Source organism: Rhinichthys klamathensis, unplaced genomic scaffold (genome assembly GCF_029890125.1).
Source record: "Rhinichthys klamathensis goyatoka isolate OS25496 unplaced genomic scaffold, OSU_Roscu_1.1 h1tg000149l_1, whole genome shotgun sequence".
NCBI lineage: Eukaryota > Metazoa > Chordata > Actinopteri > Cypriniformes > Leuciscidae > Rhinichthys > Rhinichthys klamathensis.
The window spans coordinates 164,678-186,776 of NW_026606684.1; the positions used below are offsets into that span (position 1 = coordinate 164,678).

The window sequence follows — 22,099 nt, forward strand, 5'->3', positions numbered from 1 at the left end:
GCCTCCTTTGCAGGCTTTTGAAATCATATACTGTATGCGTGCAGGTTTATATGTCAGAAATACATCCTTAAGTGTGTGTGAGTGTGTGTGTGTGTGTGTGCGTGTGTGTGTGTGCGCGTGTGTGTGTGTATAAGACTGTTGACAGTCCCCATGGTCCCATTCACAATAAGCATATCATTGCCATTGACAATACAGTAATATAAATAATATTTTTCTTGGTAATGAATATTCCCCTCAGATCACAGAGCGGGATGATCTCCCCCCCTCATGAGGAAGCAGAGAAGAGCAGCTTCTGGTTGGAAAAGACAGACGTACAGACACAGACATGGGACGCGACCAACCGTCATTGCCTGTTACATTAGATTTTACCCTAACAAGTGGTGGATTAAGAAAGACTAAAGCGTAGAAAGAAAACAGACAGAAACAAGGAACCTTTTGTCACAGGAATAGATATAACAAAATAAAATTGCACTAAAAACTGAAACAAAACAAAACGTTTGGTCATGAGACACAAAGTGCAGGTGCACCGATTGAAAAATGTCACGTGATTGACGTGCGGTGTGAATTTCCTCTGCAGTTGGGGCTCGTCTCAATGGGGTTTTACACAGGGGGGGGGGGGGGGGGGGGTTATTCATTTATGCAAATCACACCCTGTATTTATACAAAAACAGCTACACACTGTGCCATTTTAACTCTTCCCACTTGAACATGCTTTCCTCATCCACGACTGGCCAAAAGCAATGACGGTTTCTTTAAAAACAGCTCTTTTTTTTCTCCACTGAAAACATGTAATAAAGGCAGGTTGTTACGTCTTAGATGCAATGCATGCAGAGTAAGTCAGTTCGAGACTAGATGAGCCAATCACAGGCAGGAGAGGCATGAGGTCAGCAAGCCCTGTGGAAAAGCCCTTTGAAAAGTTCTGACATCACAGGGAGGGAATGAGGAAAAAATGTGCTATGGCTCTGAAAGTGTTAAGCTTGGCTATGATTCCTCAATCACTCCAGGACAAGTGAAGAAAAGCAAAACAAAAGAGAACAAGGATGATGCGAAATAAAGAATAAGGGACCGATATCTGCGAGTAACAAAGCCAGAATGTGGGGAACTATGTGTGACTTATCAGAAAGGAATCATGGCAACAGTAGCCATGGACATGGTAACCAATGACAACTATTGTTATTCACAAAGAAATCAGTATCAACCCTCCATAAAAAAAACACACGATAAAGGTCTGCTGCACAGAAGCCACAGAACCTCCATGAAATGAACAGACGAGCGAGAGGAGGAGAAGAGAAGGAGGGAAAGGAAGCCAACATTAAAAAAAGAAAAGATGATACTGATGGCTTAATTTTCCCAAGAACACTGGCAAGAAATAGTCTCAGTTCTCAACAGTAGAACATGATATTTTACAGCAGATGATCCTATTCCATCTTGCTCTCTTTCCTCCGTTCAACCTGCCTGTCGCCGTTTCTCTTTTACGCAATATATTTCTCAAGAATCAAAACAAGACCTCTTTTTCTCACAACAGAAAACAAAATAAAAGTCTAAGCTCATTAATTGTAACATCATTTGTCTTTGAATGAATTAAAAAAGAAAGGAAACACAAGCAATGACTTTATATTTCAAAAGATTTTCAAATATAAATTCCCAACATTACAAAACACGATTTGTAACCGATCTTAACGTTCAAATTACAGTGTACATACAGATCGCCAACTTACAATACTCCAATGAAACTCAAAACCACTTATATATACACACACACACTAGTCAGTGCCCATCGTAGAGATTCTCTTTCTCTCTCCATCTCTGTTGGAATGGGAAGAAAAAAAACACCCAGAACAGCACAGACCAGTAAAGAGACACCCTTCGAGAGAGACATAAAGAGAAAGAGACGGATACAGAGAGAAGCAGGGTATTGATAGAAAGGGTGAAAGATGCAATTGTTTCAGAGAGCAGGAGCTGTGTGCGGTATGCGAAGAGAATAGACAGTCTGACGGCCTCCATTAATGGCATTATGATAAGATGTTAGAAGCCCAAACTAGCGCACAGCTTCCCAGCAAGAAAGAGAGATGGACAGATAAAACAAAGTTGAAGTTTTTAAATGTACATTTTTCCTCTTTTAAACTTTTGTTTTTTTTAAATGTATATATGCATGTATATGTTTTCGCAGGTTGTCAGGAGTTATCTCTATCTGAGACTCCACGCTGCTCCATTATTCTCAATGATGGCTGCAAAAAAAGGATTACTGACCATCAGTGGACATCAAAAGGTTTAAACATGGTTAATTCTTTGAGTTAAAATAAATAAATAAATCAAATTAATTTAAATACCTTCCATTATTTTTTAACAAACACTAAAAAAAATGGTCTGTTCAGCATATTAACATACATGTATCGAGAATTCTTTTGAAGGTTATATAATTTCAAATGATCTTTTAATAAAAGCAATTACTCAATTTAAGGAGAATATAAAAATTGCTTTCATTAAAAGGTCATTCGAAATTATATAGCCTTCAAAAGAAATCTCGTTACATGCATGTTCATATACTGAACAGACCAAATAATTATGTATCCAAAATCCAAATAAATATGTATCCATATTTTTAAATATTTAAAAAAATGTTGAAGGAATAGTTCACCCAAGAATAGACAGCAGTAGTTTTCAAATCTCATTTGTACATCTACATTGAGATGCATTGCCAATACGAATATGCCAAATAATATGCACATGCACAAATTCAATTTGAGAATAACCATTCAAAGATCTTGCACAAATATAGAGCATGAGTCATATAGACAATTTTAATGGTGTTGCCTTTTTGCAGTTTGACAACCTCTGGTCACCATACCTCTTTTCTGGAAAAGTACAGCTTAAATATTTTTTAAATTAATATCTTGTTTTTGTGTTTCATGGAATAAAGTAAGTCATATATGAAGGCGAGTAAAACTGTCAATTCATTTTTTGGGTGAACTATGTCTTTAATTGCTCGTGGCATTTGACTTCCTCTAAACTTATTTTAGTCACTTTTCTTGAAATCTATCATTTATTTCTTGCATGCCGTAAAATGTTAGTATATATAAATATATTAAACTTGTAGATATTTTGTCACGTGTTTGCGTTTTTGTACCTGTCCCTCTCAAGAGCCCTGGTAGTTGGCCTGGAAGCGTTCCGTCTCCTGAAAGATGAGCTCTTTCAGCTTCTCTTTAGGAAGGTCGTCCAGCTCCATGTTGAAAGTGAAGGGCTCCTCAGCCACCGGCTAAATTTGCAAACAATATGAAATGCTGTTAGGCTTAACTAACAGATATGGGATTGTACAGATGACAGATTGAAGGGGAGTGAAATGGACGCAGCTGGAGAGGGGAAAGAGAGATACCTCATCAGTGGGGTCATAGTACTGTTCCAGGTAGGGGTGGGCCAGTGCTTCCTCCACGGTTATACGTTTGATGGGGTTGAAGGTTAGCATGCGGTCCAATAAATCCAGAGCTGAAACGTAAAGGTAGAAGTACATAAAGCAGTTCCACACTACTATGTTAAATCTATGATTACAAAAGTTAAATCTATGATTACAAAAGAACTTATTCATTAGTACTACTATACAGCCTATAAATCATGCACAGCTAACAAAACACAAACCGATGGTCACAGAGAAAAGGCATACCAGGATGTAAACGTACAAACACAGTAGTTGATTTTTCTTTTTTTGTCTTTCCAGCCAATGTTTCATTAAACATACTTGCACAAGGCAGCCAGACCATCAAAAGACCATTTGTTGACACCCACATTTGTTCAGTACTCCCACATGCACACACGGACACACTTGTATATGTGGTTTACAGGGACTCTCCATCGACGTAATGGTTTTATACTGTACAAACTGTATACCCTATCCCCTTACACTGTGTCTGCAACAGATGTGACAGTCACTAAACATTCCTAAAGATCCTAATGCGTGAGCTTACCTTTGTTGTCTGCTTTGGGGAACAGCTTGGTCCATGGGATTTTCGGTTTCTGGGGTAAAGACTGGAGGTAGTTCCTGGCCTTCATGTTGATGATGCAGTTTAGATCATCTTGAGAGGGGGAGCCCAAAATACCTGGTTGATGGGGCAGGAAAATTAACACATAATGAACGAGCTAAAATGCTTGCATGCACAAATGAGTCAAATAACAATACAATGGTCATCAACTGAAAATCATTGTTTCTACAATCTCCTTGGGTTTGCTTCTGTAAAACAGACAGCAAGGAAGAACATGATGCTGAATAAAAAAATAAAATGCTAATGCTAAAATGCTAGTAAAATGTTTAACTAACATTATATTTGTGCCTGGTTAAGCTTTTCAGTTTTTAAAAGGGAGTAGAAAATTCTTCTGTGCTGGGTTGCCACTTAAATACAGTAATAAAATGAATATAAATTATACTAAATACATACTAAAATAGATTTCATGTCAAAAAGATCCACAGATCCACTGCTTTAGTATATCGTCTTAACATAAAATTTAACTTATTCCTGTGATTTTAAAGCTGACCTTTCAGCATCATTACTTCAGTCTTCATGCTAATCTGTTGCTCAATTATTGCTTGATATCAATGTTGAAAACAGTTGTGCTGCTTCATATTTTTGTGGAAACCATGATAATAATTTTTTTACAGGATTATTTGATGAATAGAAAATGTGAAAAAACAGCATCTTTACTTTTGATCAATTAAATGAGTCCTTTAATAAAAGTATTCATTAAATCTCCCTGACCCAAAACCTTGAAACAATAGTGTACTACTGTACTTTTATGTTATTTCCGAACCTAAGCCCAGGGAAGTTAGCTGTCAACATTGCACACTGTTCAGAAGCTGATAGTCCATTCTCTTCAGAGTGTTTCCTGCCCTCACTGATACAGTGTGTCACTCCTTACTACATGCAGATCCATAAAAGTTCCTTTTTTATATGTTATGCTTCAGGTAGTGCAGATTTGAGAATAAAAGAGAAGTCGGAAAAAGAGGAAATTCCATTTAGCATTAGACTCATGTTCTTACCCAATATGTGGTTGAGCTGGTCCAGATAGTGCTTTCCAGGGAAGATGGGTCTGTTGGACAACATCTCAGCCAGGATGCAACCCACAGACCAAATATCAATGGACATGGTGTAGCCCTGAAAGATAAAGAGATCATGTCAAAATATGCATCCAGTTCATATCTTAAATGCTAAAGACAAACACACATATGCACAAACCTTGGAGTTGAGCATGATCTCAGGGGCACGGTACCAGCGAGTAGCCACATACTCTGTGAGGAATCCAGTGTGGTCATGTTCTGGATCGGCTATCCGTGCCAGGCCAAAGTCACAGATCTATGGGTGAGGAAATATAATTGTCCTCTATACAACCCTCCAACATACAATTTTGCTTAAAAAAAAGCCCCTAACTTCTATATTTAGCTTCACTAGGATCAATGCCTTCAGATTAAACAAAGCACAAGAACAATATTACTAAATTTGGTCCTGCATTCCTCAAAAATATCTTCACCAAAATAGATCTATTACGAAATAATTTCCACTCATTAAAATCACATTTGTTTTATATTCATTTAATTTTTAATGTCAGATTAAAAGCTGCTGTGTTATTACCAATTGTTTTCTAAACACTACTTCTTATATTAAGAGTTTTATGTTTGGTTTGTTTGTTTAAGTTTGGCTGTTCTGACCTTGAGGTCACAAGTGGTGTTGATGAGAAGGTTTGAAGGCTTCAGGTCTCTGTGCAGGACATTGGCAGAGTGAATGTATTTCAGCCCTCGCAGGATCTGGTACAGAAAGTAGCAGATATGGTCGTTGCTGAGTTGCTGTGTCTTCAGCAATTTGTAAAGATCGGTCTCCATCAGGTCCTGTACGATATAGCTGAAACGCAGTTAAAGAACTACAACGTAACGTACAATATAACAATGTGATAATATACACACTATTTTCAAGATACAATTTGGCCTAGTGCATTGTGAGCCAGTTGGTGTGCATGTTTAAGGATACACATCCCTCATAAATTCGATGCGGCGAGCTCTCAGGATGTCATTGATGCCTATGATGTTCTCATGACGGAACCGCAGGAGGATTTTGATCTCCCTCAGGGTGCGCTGGCAGTAGGTCTGATGTTCAAATGGACTGATCTTCTTAATGGCCACTCGGATCTTATTCACATTATCAAAAGCTGAGCTGCAGGCGGCAGGAAAAGAGATGATGGGAAGAGAGGAGAGAGAATAAAATAAAAATCAACTCATACAAGCTTGTGCATGTATTTAACTTGCATTGAATGTGGAATAATGTAAAAAAAAAAAAAAAAAAACTGCATGATTTAGTGGCACATTTGAAAGTAAATGGAGGTTAATTTAAAAAATATTTAGTGTCAACCTCAAGCCATACTAAATATTATATGAGCTGTTAATTTTTTTAATATAAGATGTCTATATTGTTTAAACCTCTGTTTTGTGTGTTTTAGAAATAACATTTAAATGGAAAAAAATTATATATATATATATATATATATATATATATATATATATATATATATATATATATATATATATACACACACATAGATACATTTAAGAAAAGACATAACATTTATAAATGTTTACCAAATTGAACATCGAATCAACACATCAAAATGACAACATTTTTATATAATTTAAAAATAAAAACCTGTGAGATTGCACAGGCCAAAATATACAATTTTCCATACATTTGAATGCGTTTAAAACTACTAAAGTGTATTTGTGGAAAATATCTTGTATCTAGATTCTCTATATTTTTCTTCTTCTTACGCAGCAGTCTGATGTCCCTAACCAAAGATATCCATAGAAGGCCTTAGTGTTTTATTACAGGGTGTTTGTTTACATCCTCCTGCTAAACTTGACAGTCATTTTGAGGATGGAGGGCAGACCAACGCGCTCACCTCTGAATTCTGCTTATTATCTATTTTGTTTACCATAATTTGATGACATATTATAAGCAGTTGACATTATATTTAAAAAATGGTGGGTATGTAGTTTGACAAAAACCGCAAAAATATTTCCTAAAACACTTAATCCACATTTGGCCGCATCGTAACCACGCCTGTTTTACGAGCTCAGAGTGAGATGTCAGATTGCTAGCTGTGGCGCTAACAGCCCTAGCGTGCAGATTCAGAATGCAAACAACTAACAAGACTCCCAAAATCAAGAGTGACAAGGGACATTCAACGTCTGAACTAAACGCCTGTTCTCAATAACACAGATTCACGTGCAGCTAGACACTGTTTGTGCCTTTAAACCAAGTGAGCTGCCTACTTAGATAGGATTTTTGAACATTTTAAACGTGCCTATGATGCAAAAATAGAAAGAAAATATGTTTATGTAGGCAGTTCGCTGTGTTCTGAAACACAGCCAATGTTGAAGAAATGGGATTTAATCCAATGCATTAACGTTACTCGAAATCTATTGTTAGCCCTGATATTCTGGGAAGGATATGCAAAAACTTGTTGAGCCAAACAAATTATTCAGTTGATTTCGAAACAACGTTTATATCTGCTGTTCTGTCCATGAAATTGGAATGCTATTAGTTTTTGGCGAATCAACACCCTGTTTTTCTTTACTACGAAGAGCTGATAAGTAGTAGCACTAGCCCACTCGCCCCGATCCAACAGTATCTCCATCGAAGAGTGCGACTGCAAAAACGAGCAGTTTCCGCTTACCAGACCATTCCATAGGCCCCCTCCCCGATGTACTGGAGATCGGTGTATCGGGGGCCAACGTCAAAATTTTGTCCCTTCACCGACTCCAGGCCAGGCTTGGATCCCGCCGCTCCATTTGGTCCCCCGGGTGCGACGGCTCCTCCGGTCCCGGCGGCGCTGCTATTCGAGCCCGCGGCTCCGACCGCCGCCGCGCTGCTGCCCGATTCCGCCATCGTTTCTGTCCACAAATCAGTCGACTTCGCTCAGTCTTTGGCGGGAGGGGGGCTCGTATTTGCCTTCAGATCAAAGACAGGTTTATTGGATAGCAAAAGCTGCCGTTATACGGTGCGCTTTCTTGACAGTCGAAGAGGAGTCGTCAAGGCCCCCCTGTGGATGCGAGTGCGGAACGAGCGTGCATCTAAACCAAACGGATCGAAAGCGCGAACGCGCATTTCTCCTGTACAACATTCGGGGGCGCGCGCTCGCTGCGCGTGAAAAGCGAAAAGCCACAAAGCAGACGCATTTACACAGCGCTCGAGTGGGCGTGCAGAATGCCTCCCACGGTTACGGTTAGTAGGCACTCCGGCGTGATTTACAGTTTGTGGTTGGAAAAAAACTAAAGACAGAAGGGGATATCTTAACAAGAAATGCAAGAGAAATAGTATACATATTTTCCATCATTATAATATCATTTTAGTGCTGTCAAATCGATTAATCGCGATTAATGTATGCATGTATAAATTATGTGATACAGTACACACACACGCAGAGAGACAAGTGGATACACACACGTATTATGTAAACAAAAACTTGTCGATTTGACAGCACTACAATTTATACGGTAGTGCTGTGAAGTTGCCAGTCTGAAAACCAAAACCATATATATACAGGTCCTTCTAAAAAATTAGCATATTGTGATAAAGTTCATTATTTTCCATAATGTAATGATAAAAATTAAACTTTCATATATTTTAGATTCATTGCACACCAACTGAAATATTTCAGGTCTTGTTTTAATACTGATGATTTTGGCATACAGCTCATGAAACCCCAAAATTCCTGACTAAAAAAATTAGCATATTTCATCCGACCAATAAAATAAGTGTTTTTAATACCAAAAAAAAAGTCAACCTTCAAATAGTTATGTTCAGTTATGCACTCAATAGTCAATACTTGGTCGGGAATCCTTTTGCAGAAATGACTGCTTCAATGCGGCGTGGCATGGAGGCAATCAGCCTGTGGCACTGCTGAGGTGTTATGGAGGCCCAGGATGCTTCGATAGCGGCCTTAAGCTCATCCAGAGTGTTGGGTCTTGCGTCTCTCAACTTTCTCTTCACAATATCCCACAGATTCTCTATGGGGTTCAGGTCAGGAGAGCTGGCAGGCCAATTGAGCACAGTAATACCATGGTCAGTAAACCATTTACCAGTGGTTTTGGCACTGTGAGCAGGTGCCAGGTCGTGCTGAAAAATGAAATCTTCATCTCCATAAAGCTTTTCAGCAGATGGAAGCATGAAGTGCTCCAGAATCTCCTGATAGCTAGCTGCATTGACCCTGCCCTTGATAAAACACAGTGCACCAACACCAGCAGCTGACATGGCACCCCAGACCATCACTGACTGTGGGTACTTGACACTGGACTTCAGGCATTTTGGCATTTCCTTCTCCCCAGTCTTCCTCCAGACTCTGGCACCTTGATTTCCGAATGACATGCAAAACTGAGCAACAGTCCAGTGCTGCTTCTCTGTAGCCCAGGTCAGGCGCTTCTGCCGCTGTTTCTGGTTCAAAAGTGGCTTGACCTGGGGAATGCGGCACCTGTAGCCCATTTCCTGCACACGCCTGTGCACGGTGGCTCTGGATGTTTCTACTCCAGACTCAGTCCACTGCTTCCGCAGGTCCCCCAAGGTCTGGAATCGGTCCTTCTCCACAATCTTCCTCAGGGTCCGGTCACCTCTTCTCGTTGTGCAGCGTTTTTTTGCCACACTTTTTCCTTCCCACAGACTTCCCACTGAGGTGCCTTGATACAGCACTCTGGGAACAGCCTATTTGTTCAGAAATTTCTTTCTGTCTTACCCTCTTGCTTGAGGGTGTCAATGATGGCCTTCTGGACAGCAGTCAGGTCGGCAGTCTTACCCATGATTGCGGTTTTGAGTAATGAAACAGGCTGGGAGTTTTTAAAAGCCTCAGGAATCTTTTGCAGGTGTTTAGAGTTAATTAGTTGATTCAGATGATTAGGTTAATAGCTCGTTTAGAGACCCTTTTCATGATATGCTAATTTTTTGAGACAGGAATTTTGGGTTTTCATGAGCTGTATGCCAAAATCATCAGTATTAAAACAATAAAAGACCTGAAATATTTCAGTTGGTGTGCAATGAATCTAAAATATATGAAAGTTAAATTTTTATCATTACATTATGGAAAAGAATGAACTTTATCACAATATGCTATTTTTTGAGAAGGACCTGTATATATATATATATATTCATACTGGCAACTTGAATATTATAATTTGATGCATTTAAACCTGTCCCAAAAGGAATAAATTGTGTCCATTGTATTGGGTACGACTGTCCTTGTATATGATAAATGATCAATGTAAACATCTACCAGAGAGATTTTACCGGATTTTACGATGATTTTACAGATCAGCAGAGCACTCTAGTGGCTCATAATCATTACAGCAAGTCGCATGAATTGCGTCAAAAGGCTGGGCTGATCTCTCACTTCCTGGTTACTGCAGCTCTGGGTTTCATTTATTGATTTGGAATGAAAACTGTTTCCCGTAACTGGGTTGCATCGGTGCAAGTAGCGCTTAGTCTTCTTGGGCTTCCGTACTCTGCTGGTACAAGTGGAATCTGGTATGTAAATTACTGTAATGAATGAAATGAATTTAAATTCTGACGCTGTTGTTGTGATAACGTACAAGTTTGACGGCTATTATCGACAGCTTTTTCATTTCTTAATAATGTACGTTTTCTTGTAGTACCTTGTATTTTGTCTTGTGAGTATTCAAATTATTATTATTTTAAGAAACATCACTGACTTTGTAAAATTGAAACTTCAAGTTTAAATGAATTATTTTAACCCATTTTCAGCAGGAAGAACGCCATTAACAGGATTCCCAGTCTCTGTTCATCAACATCTGTCTACATGTCTCCTGTCGCGCACATTAAGGCTCGTTGTCCAGTATATCCTGGCTCAGACACACGCCGCTTTTCTGTCCCAGATGACAAGGTTGACTGGGAGATAGACTGGCCCCAGTACAACCCTGTTAACTATACGGCCTCCACTGTGCTGAAAAAGCCTGTTTGGGCTGACCCAGAGATTGGGTGTGTAACAACATATGTAAAACACACCATGAGTAATGAAAATAAATCAAATAAATATATTATTTTATTTGTTTTCATTATATACCGTTATATATATTTTTCAATCCAAACCGCTGCACTTAAAATTTCCCTTACAGATTTAAATATGCACAAGTGAATTATAGTGGTTAAAATTAAAACGGTATACCTGATAATGTGTTGAAATATATGTGTAAAAGTTTCTTTTAATACATTTAGACTATTTGCACTTCCTTTAGCGCATTTTCCCCACAGTTCAATTCCTTGGATGGATCTGTGGACAGGAGAAGCCACGAGGACCCATATCGTATCCAGAATGGAAAACCACTGTGAGTCAAACTAAGTCAAGTCACCTTTATTTATATTGCGCTTGTATCAAAGCAGATTCAGTGTATTTATAAAAGTTCAGTTCAGCTATAAACTGCTCTACTGAAGACAATAGTGTAGTTATTCAGCTCGAGTCAGTTAAATGTTGATTCAATCCAGTTCAATAACTGTCGATGCTGCAAATTAATCTATTATGAAATGAAGAGATTCAAAACAATAAAATACTAGGTCATCCAAAATATTTAAATATTTGCAATATTAATTACAAGGCTTGATTTGCTGCTTATTAAAATCTACTCGCTGTAAATCATCCTCAGTAATCCACATGGAAGAACTGGACTCGAGGGCAGAGGATTACTGGGAAGGTGGGGTCCAAACCACGCTGCTGATCCAATAGTTACCAGGTACTAGAATGTGTCATAATAAATGGTAACCAACCTTTCAACTGCAGTCTTTCTCCCATTTGACCGGTTTAACAATTCCAAGCATGCAAAGTATTTCGTGTTCAATGTGGCAGAGTTCACATGCTTAAAACAATCACCCATTCCCATTTCCTGTGGCTGCTTTATTCAGGTGGAAAAGGGACTCGAAAGGACAACATGTCCACCACACTACCTCACAACTACCCTTGCTGCAATTTGTGTCCATCAAGAGGGTGGACTGCGGTGAATGGGCCATCCCAGGGGTGAGTATAAACTGTGATGCTTATGTAAGCATTTATCTGTTATATATTTTTAACAGGGACCATCTCACACAATACATTTTGAGTCAAATTTTCAGAATGGTTATTTTGAGTGAGCAGCATGTGTGGGGTGATTTTTAGTGTTTTTTGTTTAAATTCATTCTGCTAATGTGGTAACATAGGGTTATAATCTTTTTGTTGTTGTGTGTTCAGGGTATGGTGGACCCCGGGGAGCGCATTTCTCAAACATTGGAGCGCGAGTTCTCAGAAGAGGCATTGAACTCTCTGCAAGCATCTGCAAGTGAGAGGGAAAATATCCAAAAGCGAATCACTAAGCTTTTCAGCTCAGAAGGTCTTCAGGTGAGATCATGTGCTTCTGTGTGGTTTTCAGTGTCTAAAGGTGCAGCCACGTTATTGAAATTTCACGAGAACAAAGCTCCATTGTCAATAGTGTAGTGATGCATGAATCACATCACACCTCATAATGAACAATGTTGTGTGACCACACCTTAACCGTTGCAGTGCTTTATAACACAGCAACTTTTTTCTATAGGTGTATAAAGGTTATGTAGATGATCCAAGAAACACAGATAATGCTTGGATGGAGACAGTTGCGGTCAATTTCCATGATGAATTGGGTAAAAACAGTATAATGATGAAACACTTAATAATATAAGTACATTGTTCGACCGCACGTGTTTGATTCAGTTTTTTTCCATCTAGGCAATAGTGTAAGTGAGCTTCCATTGCAAGCAGGCGATGATGCTGGTCAAGTGAGTTGGATTGATGTTGACTCCTCCTTGGACCTTTATGCGAATCACTTGCATTTCCTGGAGACAGTTGCTAAGGAAAGGAATACCCACTGGTAACTGGTAAAAACTGGAAACTGCCTTTCTGCTGTGACATAAATTAAGGAAAATCTAATCTGACTGAAGCATAAGAAGAACTGTAGCTTGGAGACATAATTCAAATGTAAACTAGAAAAATCAGTTCTGGTGCTGGCACATATTAATATGGAGTGTGACCCGTCTCAACACTTCCAAAACTTGCATTCCAATAAGCAAAATATCTGCACTTTCTTAAAATCCAGTATAAAGCATGGCTACCGAAAATGAAGGCTTACTGATTATTTAAGTTATTCTTGTTAGACTGAACTGAACACTATTACCTGAATAAGAACTTGGTCAGCGTATGCATGTACTGTCTCTGTAATAACCAAAAGAATAAGCCATCTCATACTGTGCACTTACTCTGTGTGTTGCTTTACCTTTTGTCTGCTGTGCTGCTGCTTTGATACTGAAGTGGTTCAATTTCTTTTATTTTGACATACTCAAAAGCAACTACTAGAGCTAGAAATATGAAAAAAGTCTGCTTGGTCTGAACATGCATAATGTGAATTCTCTGAAAGCCTGTTTCTTTTGAATTGTTAAGGGATAGTACTGGTTAAATACAATTTGCACACAAAAATGAGGGACATTTAGGCACTTCAGTTGTGTATATTCACGCATTGCCTTTTTCAACAGATTTGATGTCATCAGTACTGCTGATATGTGAAGGAAAATAATTTGACGTTGGTTTTAACCTTGCAAAAATTGCCAGTCATTGTCCACTGAGCGACTGAGCCATGTTGACATCACTGATTATATAGTCTTTATAGTCTTGGATTTCAATGACTCTTTTAGTTTGTATGTGCTGCTAGATTCAACATTTGGACAATTTATAAAATAGCGATATATATATATATATATATATATATATATATATATATATATAATGTACAGCGGGTAAAATAAGTATTGAACACGTCACCATTTTTCACAGTAAATATATTTCTAAAGGTGCTATTGATATGAAATTTTCACCAGATTAGAATTTAGAATAAGAATGACACAGGGAAAAATTATTGAAGACATGAAGAAAGGGAGGTGCAAAAAGGCATGGAAAGGCAAGACAATCAGTAATTAGAAAGCAATCCTGCCCCTTGTCAGTGCAAATTAATATCAGCTGGTTCAGTCCCAACTGATGGCCTAAAAAAAGGTGTCTTATTACCAAGGTGTCACACAAAAAACATCTCATGATTGGTAAAAGCAAAGAGCTCTCTCAAGACCTTCGCAACCTTATTGTTGCAAAACATACTGATGGCATTGGTTACAGAAGGATTTCAAAACTTCTGAATGTTCTAGTGAGCACAGTTGGGGCCATAACCAGGAAGCGGAAAGAACGAACATCATTTCACCATAAACCGGCCACGACCAGGTGCTCCTCGCAAGATTTCTGACAGATGAGGTAAAAGAATTATCAGAACAGTTGTCCAAGAGCCAAGGACCACTTGTGGACAGCTTCAGAAAGACCAGGGGCCTGTTTCAGAAAGGAGGTTAAGTGAAAACTCTGAGTATGTTAACCCTGAAATGATGGAGACTCTGGGTTTTCCATTTCAGAATGGGAGGTATGTCAAACCCGAGAAAGAAGAGTAAGTCATGCCCGTTTCAGAAAGAGAGGTAACTTCTACTCAGAGTCAGTTACCATGGTTACTTACTCTGTGAACCTAACCTGGTTGGGAGCAGATTTTCTTATGTAAACCCAGAGTTTTTCTTTTAGTAAATGCATCTTGATTTAAGAATCTTTAGATATTTTGACTGGAAACCACAAGACAAAAATGCTAAGTAAGAAAAGCATTTTTTGCAGTGGAGTACTACATTCATTCATTGCACATTTTTCTATATAACATCAGAGAGAGCACACTAGTAAGGCCACTGTATCAGAGCAGGAAGGAAAGTGTGCCTCGCTCTCACACTCTTTCTGAGAGTTTTCTTGGACACAAACCATGAGATCCATCAAAGAGGAGTTTCACAGGATTGCAGGACAGTGGTGGAGAAACCGGTTTAAATGAGGCTAATCTGATAAATGATAACATCTTGCTGTGACCTCTGAAAGTAACCTAATAATTAGAATTTCCTTTAGGATTTCCAATCTGGTTGGATGCATTGATGACATGCATACTCCCATCATCGCACCTTCCGAAAATGAAACGGATTACTGTATGGAATGGGAGGATGCCAGATGGAAGAATAGTCCGAGATGTATGCCGTAACCACCACCACAGCTGTTAAATACACACAAGTTATGCACAATTTATTAATCTTTATTTCCTACAAATACAAAAGCAACAGTTATTCTTTTTCCTGTTGGATTTTAATATTCTTCCAATATTGTGTATCTCCTCTTCATCTATCAGTGGTGGTGCAGGTCCAGCCTATGCCGTCTTGCTGTTGGCTCAGTAAAAGTCAAATGTTAATTTCATTAGCCTAATTAAAAAAATGTAACAGGTCGGATTAGAGAACATTTAATTATGTGAAAAGAGCATTGCACTATGTGGAAATAGCTGCTGCACATTGAAATAGACACTGAATTATATTTATTTAATATATCAAATGTTTGTAAAGTCAAGTAGCCATGAACCTTTTATGCTTAAAGATTTAACTGATTGAATTATGAATTTATTGTTCATTTTTAGTTGCTACCACCACGGTCTTTTTTTTTTTGTGGGATACCATGAAAATGTGTATTAGTAAGACGTGTATGGATGGATTATCTCGGCAAAGGAGAAGTGCTCACTAACACAGATTTAGACAGATTTGTGAACAATATTTGAGAGAAATAGGCCTTTTGTGTACATAGAAAAAGTCTCAGATCTTTGAGTTCAGCTCATGGAAAATGGGGGCAAAAACAAAAGTGTTGCATCTATAATTTTGTTCAGTCTAGTTATCAGTATCCCAGAAACTATCAATGTGTTGGACCTTCTATATGTAGCCCACGTGACCATGGTTTGATTTCTTTGCATGTATGGATTGCGTGGGTTGTTACCAACATCTGGTGAACATTTCATGTCAATAGCACCTTTAGAAATAGATTTACTGAGAAAAATGGTGACGTGTTCAATACTTATTTTACCCGCTATATAAATATATATATGTGTGTGTGTGCGTGTGCGCATCAATGAGATTCCATTACCATATGAAACCTGTGAATCAAAAATATACAATGTAGTGACTCAAGTTTTCACACAGCACCTAAAAAATGATAAGAGTTATCTTTAGAGTATGATCGTGTCCTTGACATTTAGGATTTATCGCTTGCATTGAAAGCTTCTCTTCCATGGTCTATGATTCAAGATTCTGTAAATTATTCAGGTGCGAATATAAACATTTTGATCGGCTCTAACTGATTACAAATATGCAACACTGGCTATATAAATACAAGCAGCATAAAACTAACCACAAGTTCATGAATATGCTCATTTCTGTACAGATGTATATATGCAAATATACAAACCTACTCATTTTATTTTTGTTGGGAAAAAATATCACCAGTTTGAAAATACAAAACTTCCACATAATTAGGGACAGTCATAACAGTTTCAAATACATTTTACAAGATGTAAGAAAAGGTTTGTATTGAGGAAGGAATGTGAAAGCTTATGAAAAAAGAGAACTAAATGCTTTAACTGGTCCATTCACAGAAGTACTGATGTTCTGCAGATAAAAGGTGGCCAGCAAAAACAACAACAAAAAAAAGCATTAAAAAAGGCAGTCTATACAGGTGTTGTTTCTGACGCTTCCAAATGTCCTTCTGGACTAGAAAGTCAAAGGAAGTAGTCAGCCACAGGTTTCTTAGAGGGGAGGCCTCTGGTTTCCTGAGGTGCTGCTTCAAATATGATAAACTCCTTCTGGAGATGCTCATCAAGCTCCAAAATGGCTGCCACATTACCACACCTAAGAAAATATAACAAGAGAAGGAAATAAAATAAAAACGCTCCCGGTGAGACATTTCTTAGGAGCTGTAAATTAAGTAATGCAAAGCAGCATGCTAACATCTGAATAATCATTTGTACACACAAGTTATGGAACCACTGTAAGAGTGAAAAAAAAAAAAAAACACACACCTATAACAGTAGTTTGGCGCAGACCACACAGTTAACACGGTCTCACTGAAATGCCACTTGTAGCCCTCCATCACCAGCTGATGAGCTCTGCAGATCATGCTGATATCATTGGCAGCATTAAACTGCGCCACCACATCACTGCCAAACAGATATCCAGCCCCTCTTGGACTCACTCCCCACCCTGTGGTGTCTAGAAACAAGAAAGAGCAAACAATCTTAGGTCTTTAGGTCAACATATTAAAGGTCCTTCCTTTATGTTGCATTTTATTAGTCTCTCACCCTCAGGGTCAGACCACAGTAGGTCACACATGGGTCCATCATGAGGAACTTCCTGCTTTCGGTCAATAGTTCTGATCTGATCCAAAGTTTGAATAGATGGAGAAAGCCCACCATGCACACAAAATATCTGGGGAGCAAAAACAGTATACATACAGTACCATTAAAAAGTTTGGGGTCAGTAATTTTTTTTTTTTTTAAGAAAAAAACCCCCTAAACCATTTATTCAGCATGGATACACTAACTTGATGAAAAGTGACAAAAAATTGTTTTACACAGATACAAAAGACTTCTATTTCAAATGAGTAACTGGACTGCAATAATAGCTTTGCCATTACAGGAATACTTAGATTTTAAAATTCAATTCAATTAAAATTTATTTGTATAGCGCTTTTCACAATACATATTGTTTCAAAGCAGCTTTACAGAAAGTGCATTTCAGAAATGTACAAAATTGAATTGTAATAGTTTTTACTGTATTTTTGATCAAACAAATGCAGCCTTGGTGAGCATAAGAGACTCTTTCACACACAAAAAAACCCCCCTGAACTTTTGAAAGAGTGTGTGTGTGTTTGTGTAGTAGAGATACTGTGTGTGTGCGTGAGTGTATTAGAGATCCATCGGCCGATTTTTTTTATCAATTTAAAACCATCAGAGGTGGTATTAACATTAAGTGTCATGGCATCTTGCGCACAGAAGCCATTGGCACATGCCGCTATGCTAAGTGGCACATCCTGTTGTCATTGGCATGTGCCATTAAAACTTGTGACGTGCCGTGCCACTGACATTTTTGCGGAGCATGTTGCTGTATGTTGTGGCACCTTCAGTAGCTTAGTGACACATGCCACTGTCTGCTGCTCATTATGTAGATGTTGTATTATGCACTAAACGGCAGAACGACATTTAATTAGTTGTTTTCAAACAGAGTTTATTACATCCCAGGGGCAATTGTTACAACCATTAAGCGTCTCCCTATTTAATATCTGCCTTGTGGCTTGTTGTATGTTTATTATAATACATTTCTTTTTAAAATAATTTTCACAATGTAATTAAATAGATATTGTAAATTCACAGTTGTTTTGATAACTCAATTTTTTTTCTATTTGCATAGGATTGATAGTTCAGCTGTGTCTTTTGGAATTATAAAATAATTTAGATGGGTAGCCACAACTAAAGTGAAACCAACAGGGATATGTGCCACCACAAATTGACACTTACCAATCAGGTATTTCATACTTTAAACTACTATTATGAAAACTGGGACCAAGCATTCAGAAGTGTGTTGGAACTTGACATTGGCTCTTCACAATGTAATGTAGGTCTCAAGATATTATATTGAACTTGTTAAAAAAGGTTTTATTTCTTATTACATAATTCCATAAAAATTATTTGCGAAATATTAAAGCCATAGATAAGAACCTTTTCTAATGTCTAACTCAAACAAATAACAAACACACCACACGTGGATCTTCCTCAAATGTCGAAGTTTTGGGTTATCTTGCGCTGGCCAATGTTACACTTATACCGACACTTACAGGCGTGCACGCAAAAATAAAGGTTTACAGTAACGGATGCGATTTATTTATTTACTAGAATGAGCAGTTTGCATGATCAACATACAATAGCACTGGTATTACAACAATCAGTGGCAAATGTCACTCAAATACAGATTTGCCACAAACTGACTAAAAATATTAGAGATTTATAAATGCGTTTAATTCTTCTTTTTTTTAACTATAAAAAAAAAAGAATACAAAAATGCACTCTTTCATTAGAAAAAAATATCCCACCTTTAATAGTGGAGCATATTTACAGTAAAAACCTTGTCTGAACTATGAGGGTAAAAAAAAATAAAAGCAGAAAAAAAACAAAATAATTGTCATCAAGATTTTGATTTTAGGTCGCATCATTCAGCCCTAGTACGTACAGATCCAAAGCGCGCGACCGGAAATCCGTGTTTTGGACAACGAACAAATACTGAATTGAGTTCTCTTTCATTTCTAAATTATAATGAAAAAATACCTGTCTTGGCAAGTATCCCTGTAAACATAGTCAGTTATGTCTTAAGCCGGGTTCACACTGTACAATTTTGGTCACAATTTGGCCGCCTGAGACCAATTTAGTTTGACAGCCGATTAATGACTGTTGGGATAAAATTTTACCTCTGACGAAATTTTCACCGTCTCAGAAGTTTTGACTCACAGTCCTGCAGTGTGACTGTCAAATTGGCTTTGCTTCTTAATTTTTTTAAATTTGTGTATAGTCTTAAAAACGTGCAAAGAAAATAAATAAATCAATTTTAACGACAAAAAGTTCAAATAAGACAGCAAGTAACAAATATTGGTATCTGTCAATAGTTATTTGTTAAAATCAGTATCGGCCAAAATAAAAATCCAATCGGTGCATCCCTAACGTGTGTGTGTGTGTGTAGTAGAATGTAAAAGTAATAGAAAGTGGAAAGATACTAAAATATAAGAGGACCTACCTTGCCATCAACAATGGCAGAGAGGGATAAGTAGTCAAATATCTCTGTGCAGTACCTCCAGACTGTAACAGAGCCATATTTTCTAAGACACTCGTCATAAAAGCCATACACTTGTGTGATCTGCCTCGACTCGTGATTCCCTCTGATCAGCGTTATTCGGTCAGGGTATCGCACCTGAAGGCATAAACAAAGAACTGAGAATAGAACAGACTACAGAGTGTAGAACAACTTTAACGCAGCTATAACATTACAAGCAAACAAGATTCAAGAACTTCTGGACAGATTTTGCACCTTAAATGCAAGCAGCAATAGAAAAGTCTCAACGCTATAGAACCCTCTGTCCACAAAGTCCCCCATGAAGAGGTAGTTTGTCTCCGGAACTTCACCCCCCACCTGAAAACCCAGAGGACAACAATCAGAATCAAATGACACACGCATTGGGTATAAAAAAAACTGATCTACCAAGGGCAATACAAATTTGAAAGTAAATGTATTGTGAATTCAATGAATGCTATGTTGCATTCTCAATTGCTTACCCTAAATAGCTCCTTTAAATCATAAAACTGCCCATGTATATCTCCACAGACCTGCAAACAAAATAGTGATTTGGTTTTTAATTGCATAATCCTATGAAAAGTTAGTTAGATAGTACATTTATAAAGAAATACACACTGTGACAGGAGAATCTACCCTCTGAACATTACTCTCCTCCACAAGAATCTCCCTATAGAGCAAAACAACGACACTTGCAACATTAATTCAATCATCAACTCTATACTGATATACAACATAAGAACAATCAGGAATAACCATTTAGATGCATATAAAAAAAAACTAATAAGACATGAATACTGAGACATCTGGTCTCTGAAAGGACAAGTTCGGTATTTTACATTTGAAGCCCTGTTTCAAGATCGTTTCTGATGAAACAGGGCTTCAAGTGTAAAATACCGAACTTGTCCTTTAAACACCTGAGTGTAGGCATTACCTCGCTTTGGCACACAGCGCCTTGACCTCATTTTCCTTGATTAGTTCACAACGTCTGAGTTGCTCGATCTGTCTGTCCAAGTCAATGACGTCGCCCATGATGACACACATGCATACACTCACAGAAATACTCCTCAATGTGAGGCTGATAAAAACCCTGTTACTGGCTCTCCAGTCGTCAGTTAGTCTCACAGAGACCACAAACACATTCCCCCTCCTGAGAACTTTAGAGACTATGAGGCTGTGCACATAATCACACACTCAGATGATCCTGAAAGATGTCAAGATGAGAAAATAACTGAAAAACAGAGACACACACACAAAAATCATCAGAAATGCTAAACAATCACATGTATGCTTGGAAACCAGACTAATCTCCTGAGTCTTTCAGTGAGTTTAATAATAATATAATAGTAAGAATATAGTTGCATCCAAGGACTTTCATATTAATATTTTATATTATTTTATTTAAATATTTAAGGTTTTTAATATACAGAAAACTTTTGTTTGTATGTTACATTAAATCTACACTTTAATTGCGTGGCAAGAGTTTCGGTATTAGTTTTAATTATGCATTATTATAATTTAAAATAATACTAAAACTCATAACGGGACTTTAAATCTAATATCAATGTAACAACAAATGAAATAAAACAAATTGAACTATTTGAATATTTTTAACTTAATTTGAAGTATCTCACCCTTTTTTGTTTGTTTTGTTAAAAAAATAGCATTTCTAATACAAAGCCTGGTCTACAAAAATAGCGTACAGACAAAACTGGTAGCATAAATACTAGTAATGCTTTGCTGTGTGTTTTAGAAAGAAAAGGTTTTCTGTTAAAATAAGAATTGCATTTCACACGCTGAAATGTACGTATAAATGCATATAGCATACCTTGGATTTTGGATTAAATTCGTTTAGGCATCCGTCGTTTCTTTTGTAGACGGTAGTTGGAAAAGCGGCGTAAGCAAGTGTGACCGTCGCATCAACAAGCCCGTATCAAACGTTCGGCTCATCTTTCAAAATAAAGGCGGCGATCACCCGTTCTACATGACAGCATACATTAATTGCTCTTATTAATGACATATATTTAATTAATAAAAATTTTTTTACAGCGAGAGAGGGAGAGGGAAAACCCTTGATCTGACAGAAAATGTTAAGATAACGTTAACGTTAACTTACTTATTAAAGAGCATTCAAGAGTGTTTTGTCATAATACACATACGTTTAAACCTCAAATGTGAGATATGTTAGGGTATAACACATGATTTAACCCGTAGTTCAAGTTGATTACATTTAAGAGGACAATATAACAATGTTAATATAAATTAATTTAAGAAATACCTTTTTGTTCTTGTGGCAAACC

At 37.6% G+C, this 22,099-nt stretch overlaps 3 protein-coding genes across 5 annotated transcripts; 1 reads left to right on the top strand and 2 right to left on the bottom strand.

The window, feature by feature from the left end:
* Window positions 1–1,598: 1,598 nt before the first annotated feature.
* Window positions 1,599–8,157, bottom strand: mapk3 (mitogen-activated protein kinase 3). Its single transcript, XM_056258146.1, has 9 exons — window positions 7,708–8,157; window positions 6,009–6,191; window positions 5,693–5,882; window positions 5,223–5,339; window positions 5,027–5,141; window positions 3,960–4,091; window positions 3,374–3,483; window positions 3,128–3,256; window positions 1,599–2,228 (listed from the first exon to the last, which is right to left on the bottom strand). Exons 1-8 carry the CDS (start codon window positions 7,917–7,919, stop codon window positions 3,137–3,139), a joined length of 1,179 nt encoding a protein of 392 aa, XP_056114121.1. The 5' UTR covers window positions 7,920–8,157; the 3' UTR covers window positions 1,599–2,228; window positions 3,128–3,136.
* Window positions 8,158–10,393: 2,236 nt separating this feature from the next.
* On the top strand, window positions 10,394–13,291 carry nudt9 (nudix (nucleoside diphosphate linked moiety X)-type motif 9). Of its 3 annotated transcripts, none has more exons than XM_056258147.1 (8): window positions 10,394–10,544; window positions 10,782–11,015; window positions 11,273–11,362; window positions 11,678–11,764; window positions 11,934–12,045; window positions 12,256–12,402; window positions 12,596–12,680; window positions 12,766–13,291. In XM_056258147.1, the coding sequence occupies exons 1-8, from the start codon at window positions 10,453–10,455 to the stop codon at window positions 12,909–12,911; spliced, it is 993 nt and encodes a 330-aa protein (XP_056114122.1). In that variant the 5' UTR covers window positions 10,394–10,452; the 3' UTR covers window positions 12,912–13,291. The 3 variants fall into 3 exon arrangements, with proteins under 3 accessions (XP_056114122.1, XP_056114124.1, XP_056114125.1); XM_056258149.1 differs by having other exon boundaries at window positions 10,785–11,015; XM_056258150.1 differs by lacking the exon at window positions 10,782–11,015 and having other exon boundaries at window positions 10,420–10,544.
* Window positions 13,292–16,367: 3,076 nt separating this feature from the next.
* Window positions 16,368–21,017, bottom strand: ppp4ca (protein phosphatase 4, catalytic subunit a). The gene is made up of 8 exons (XM_056258151.1): window positions 20,734–21,017; window positions 20,418–20,469; window positions 20,282–20,332; window positions 20,037–20,138; window positions 19,746–19,919; window positions 17,264–17,390; window positions 16,985–17,174; window positions 16,368–16,814 (listed from the first exon to the last, which is right to left on the bottom strand). The coding sequence occupies exons 1-8, from the start codon at window positions 20,841–20,843 to the stop codon at window positions 16,685–16,687; spliced, it is 936 nt and encodes a 311-aa protein (XP_056114126.1). The 5' UTR covers window positions 20,844–21,017; the 3' UTR covers window positions 16,368–16,684.
* Between the last annotated feature and the right edge of the window lie 1,082 nt (window positions 21,018–22,099).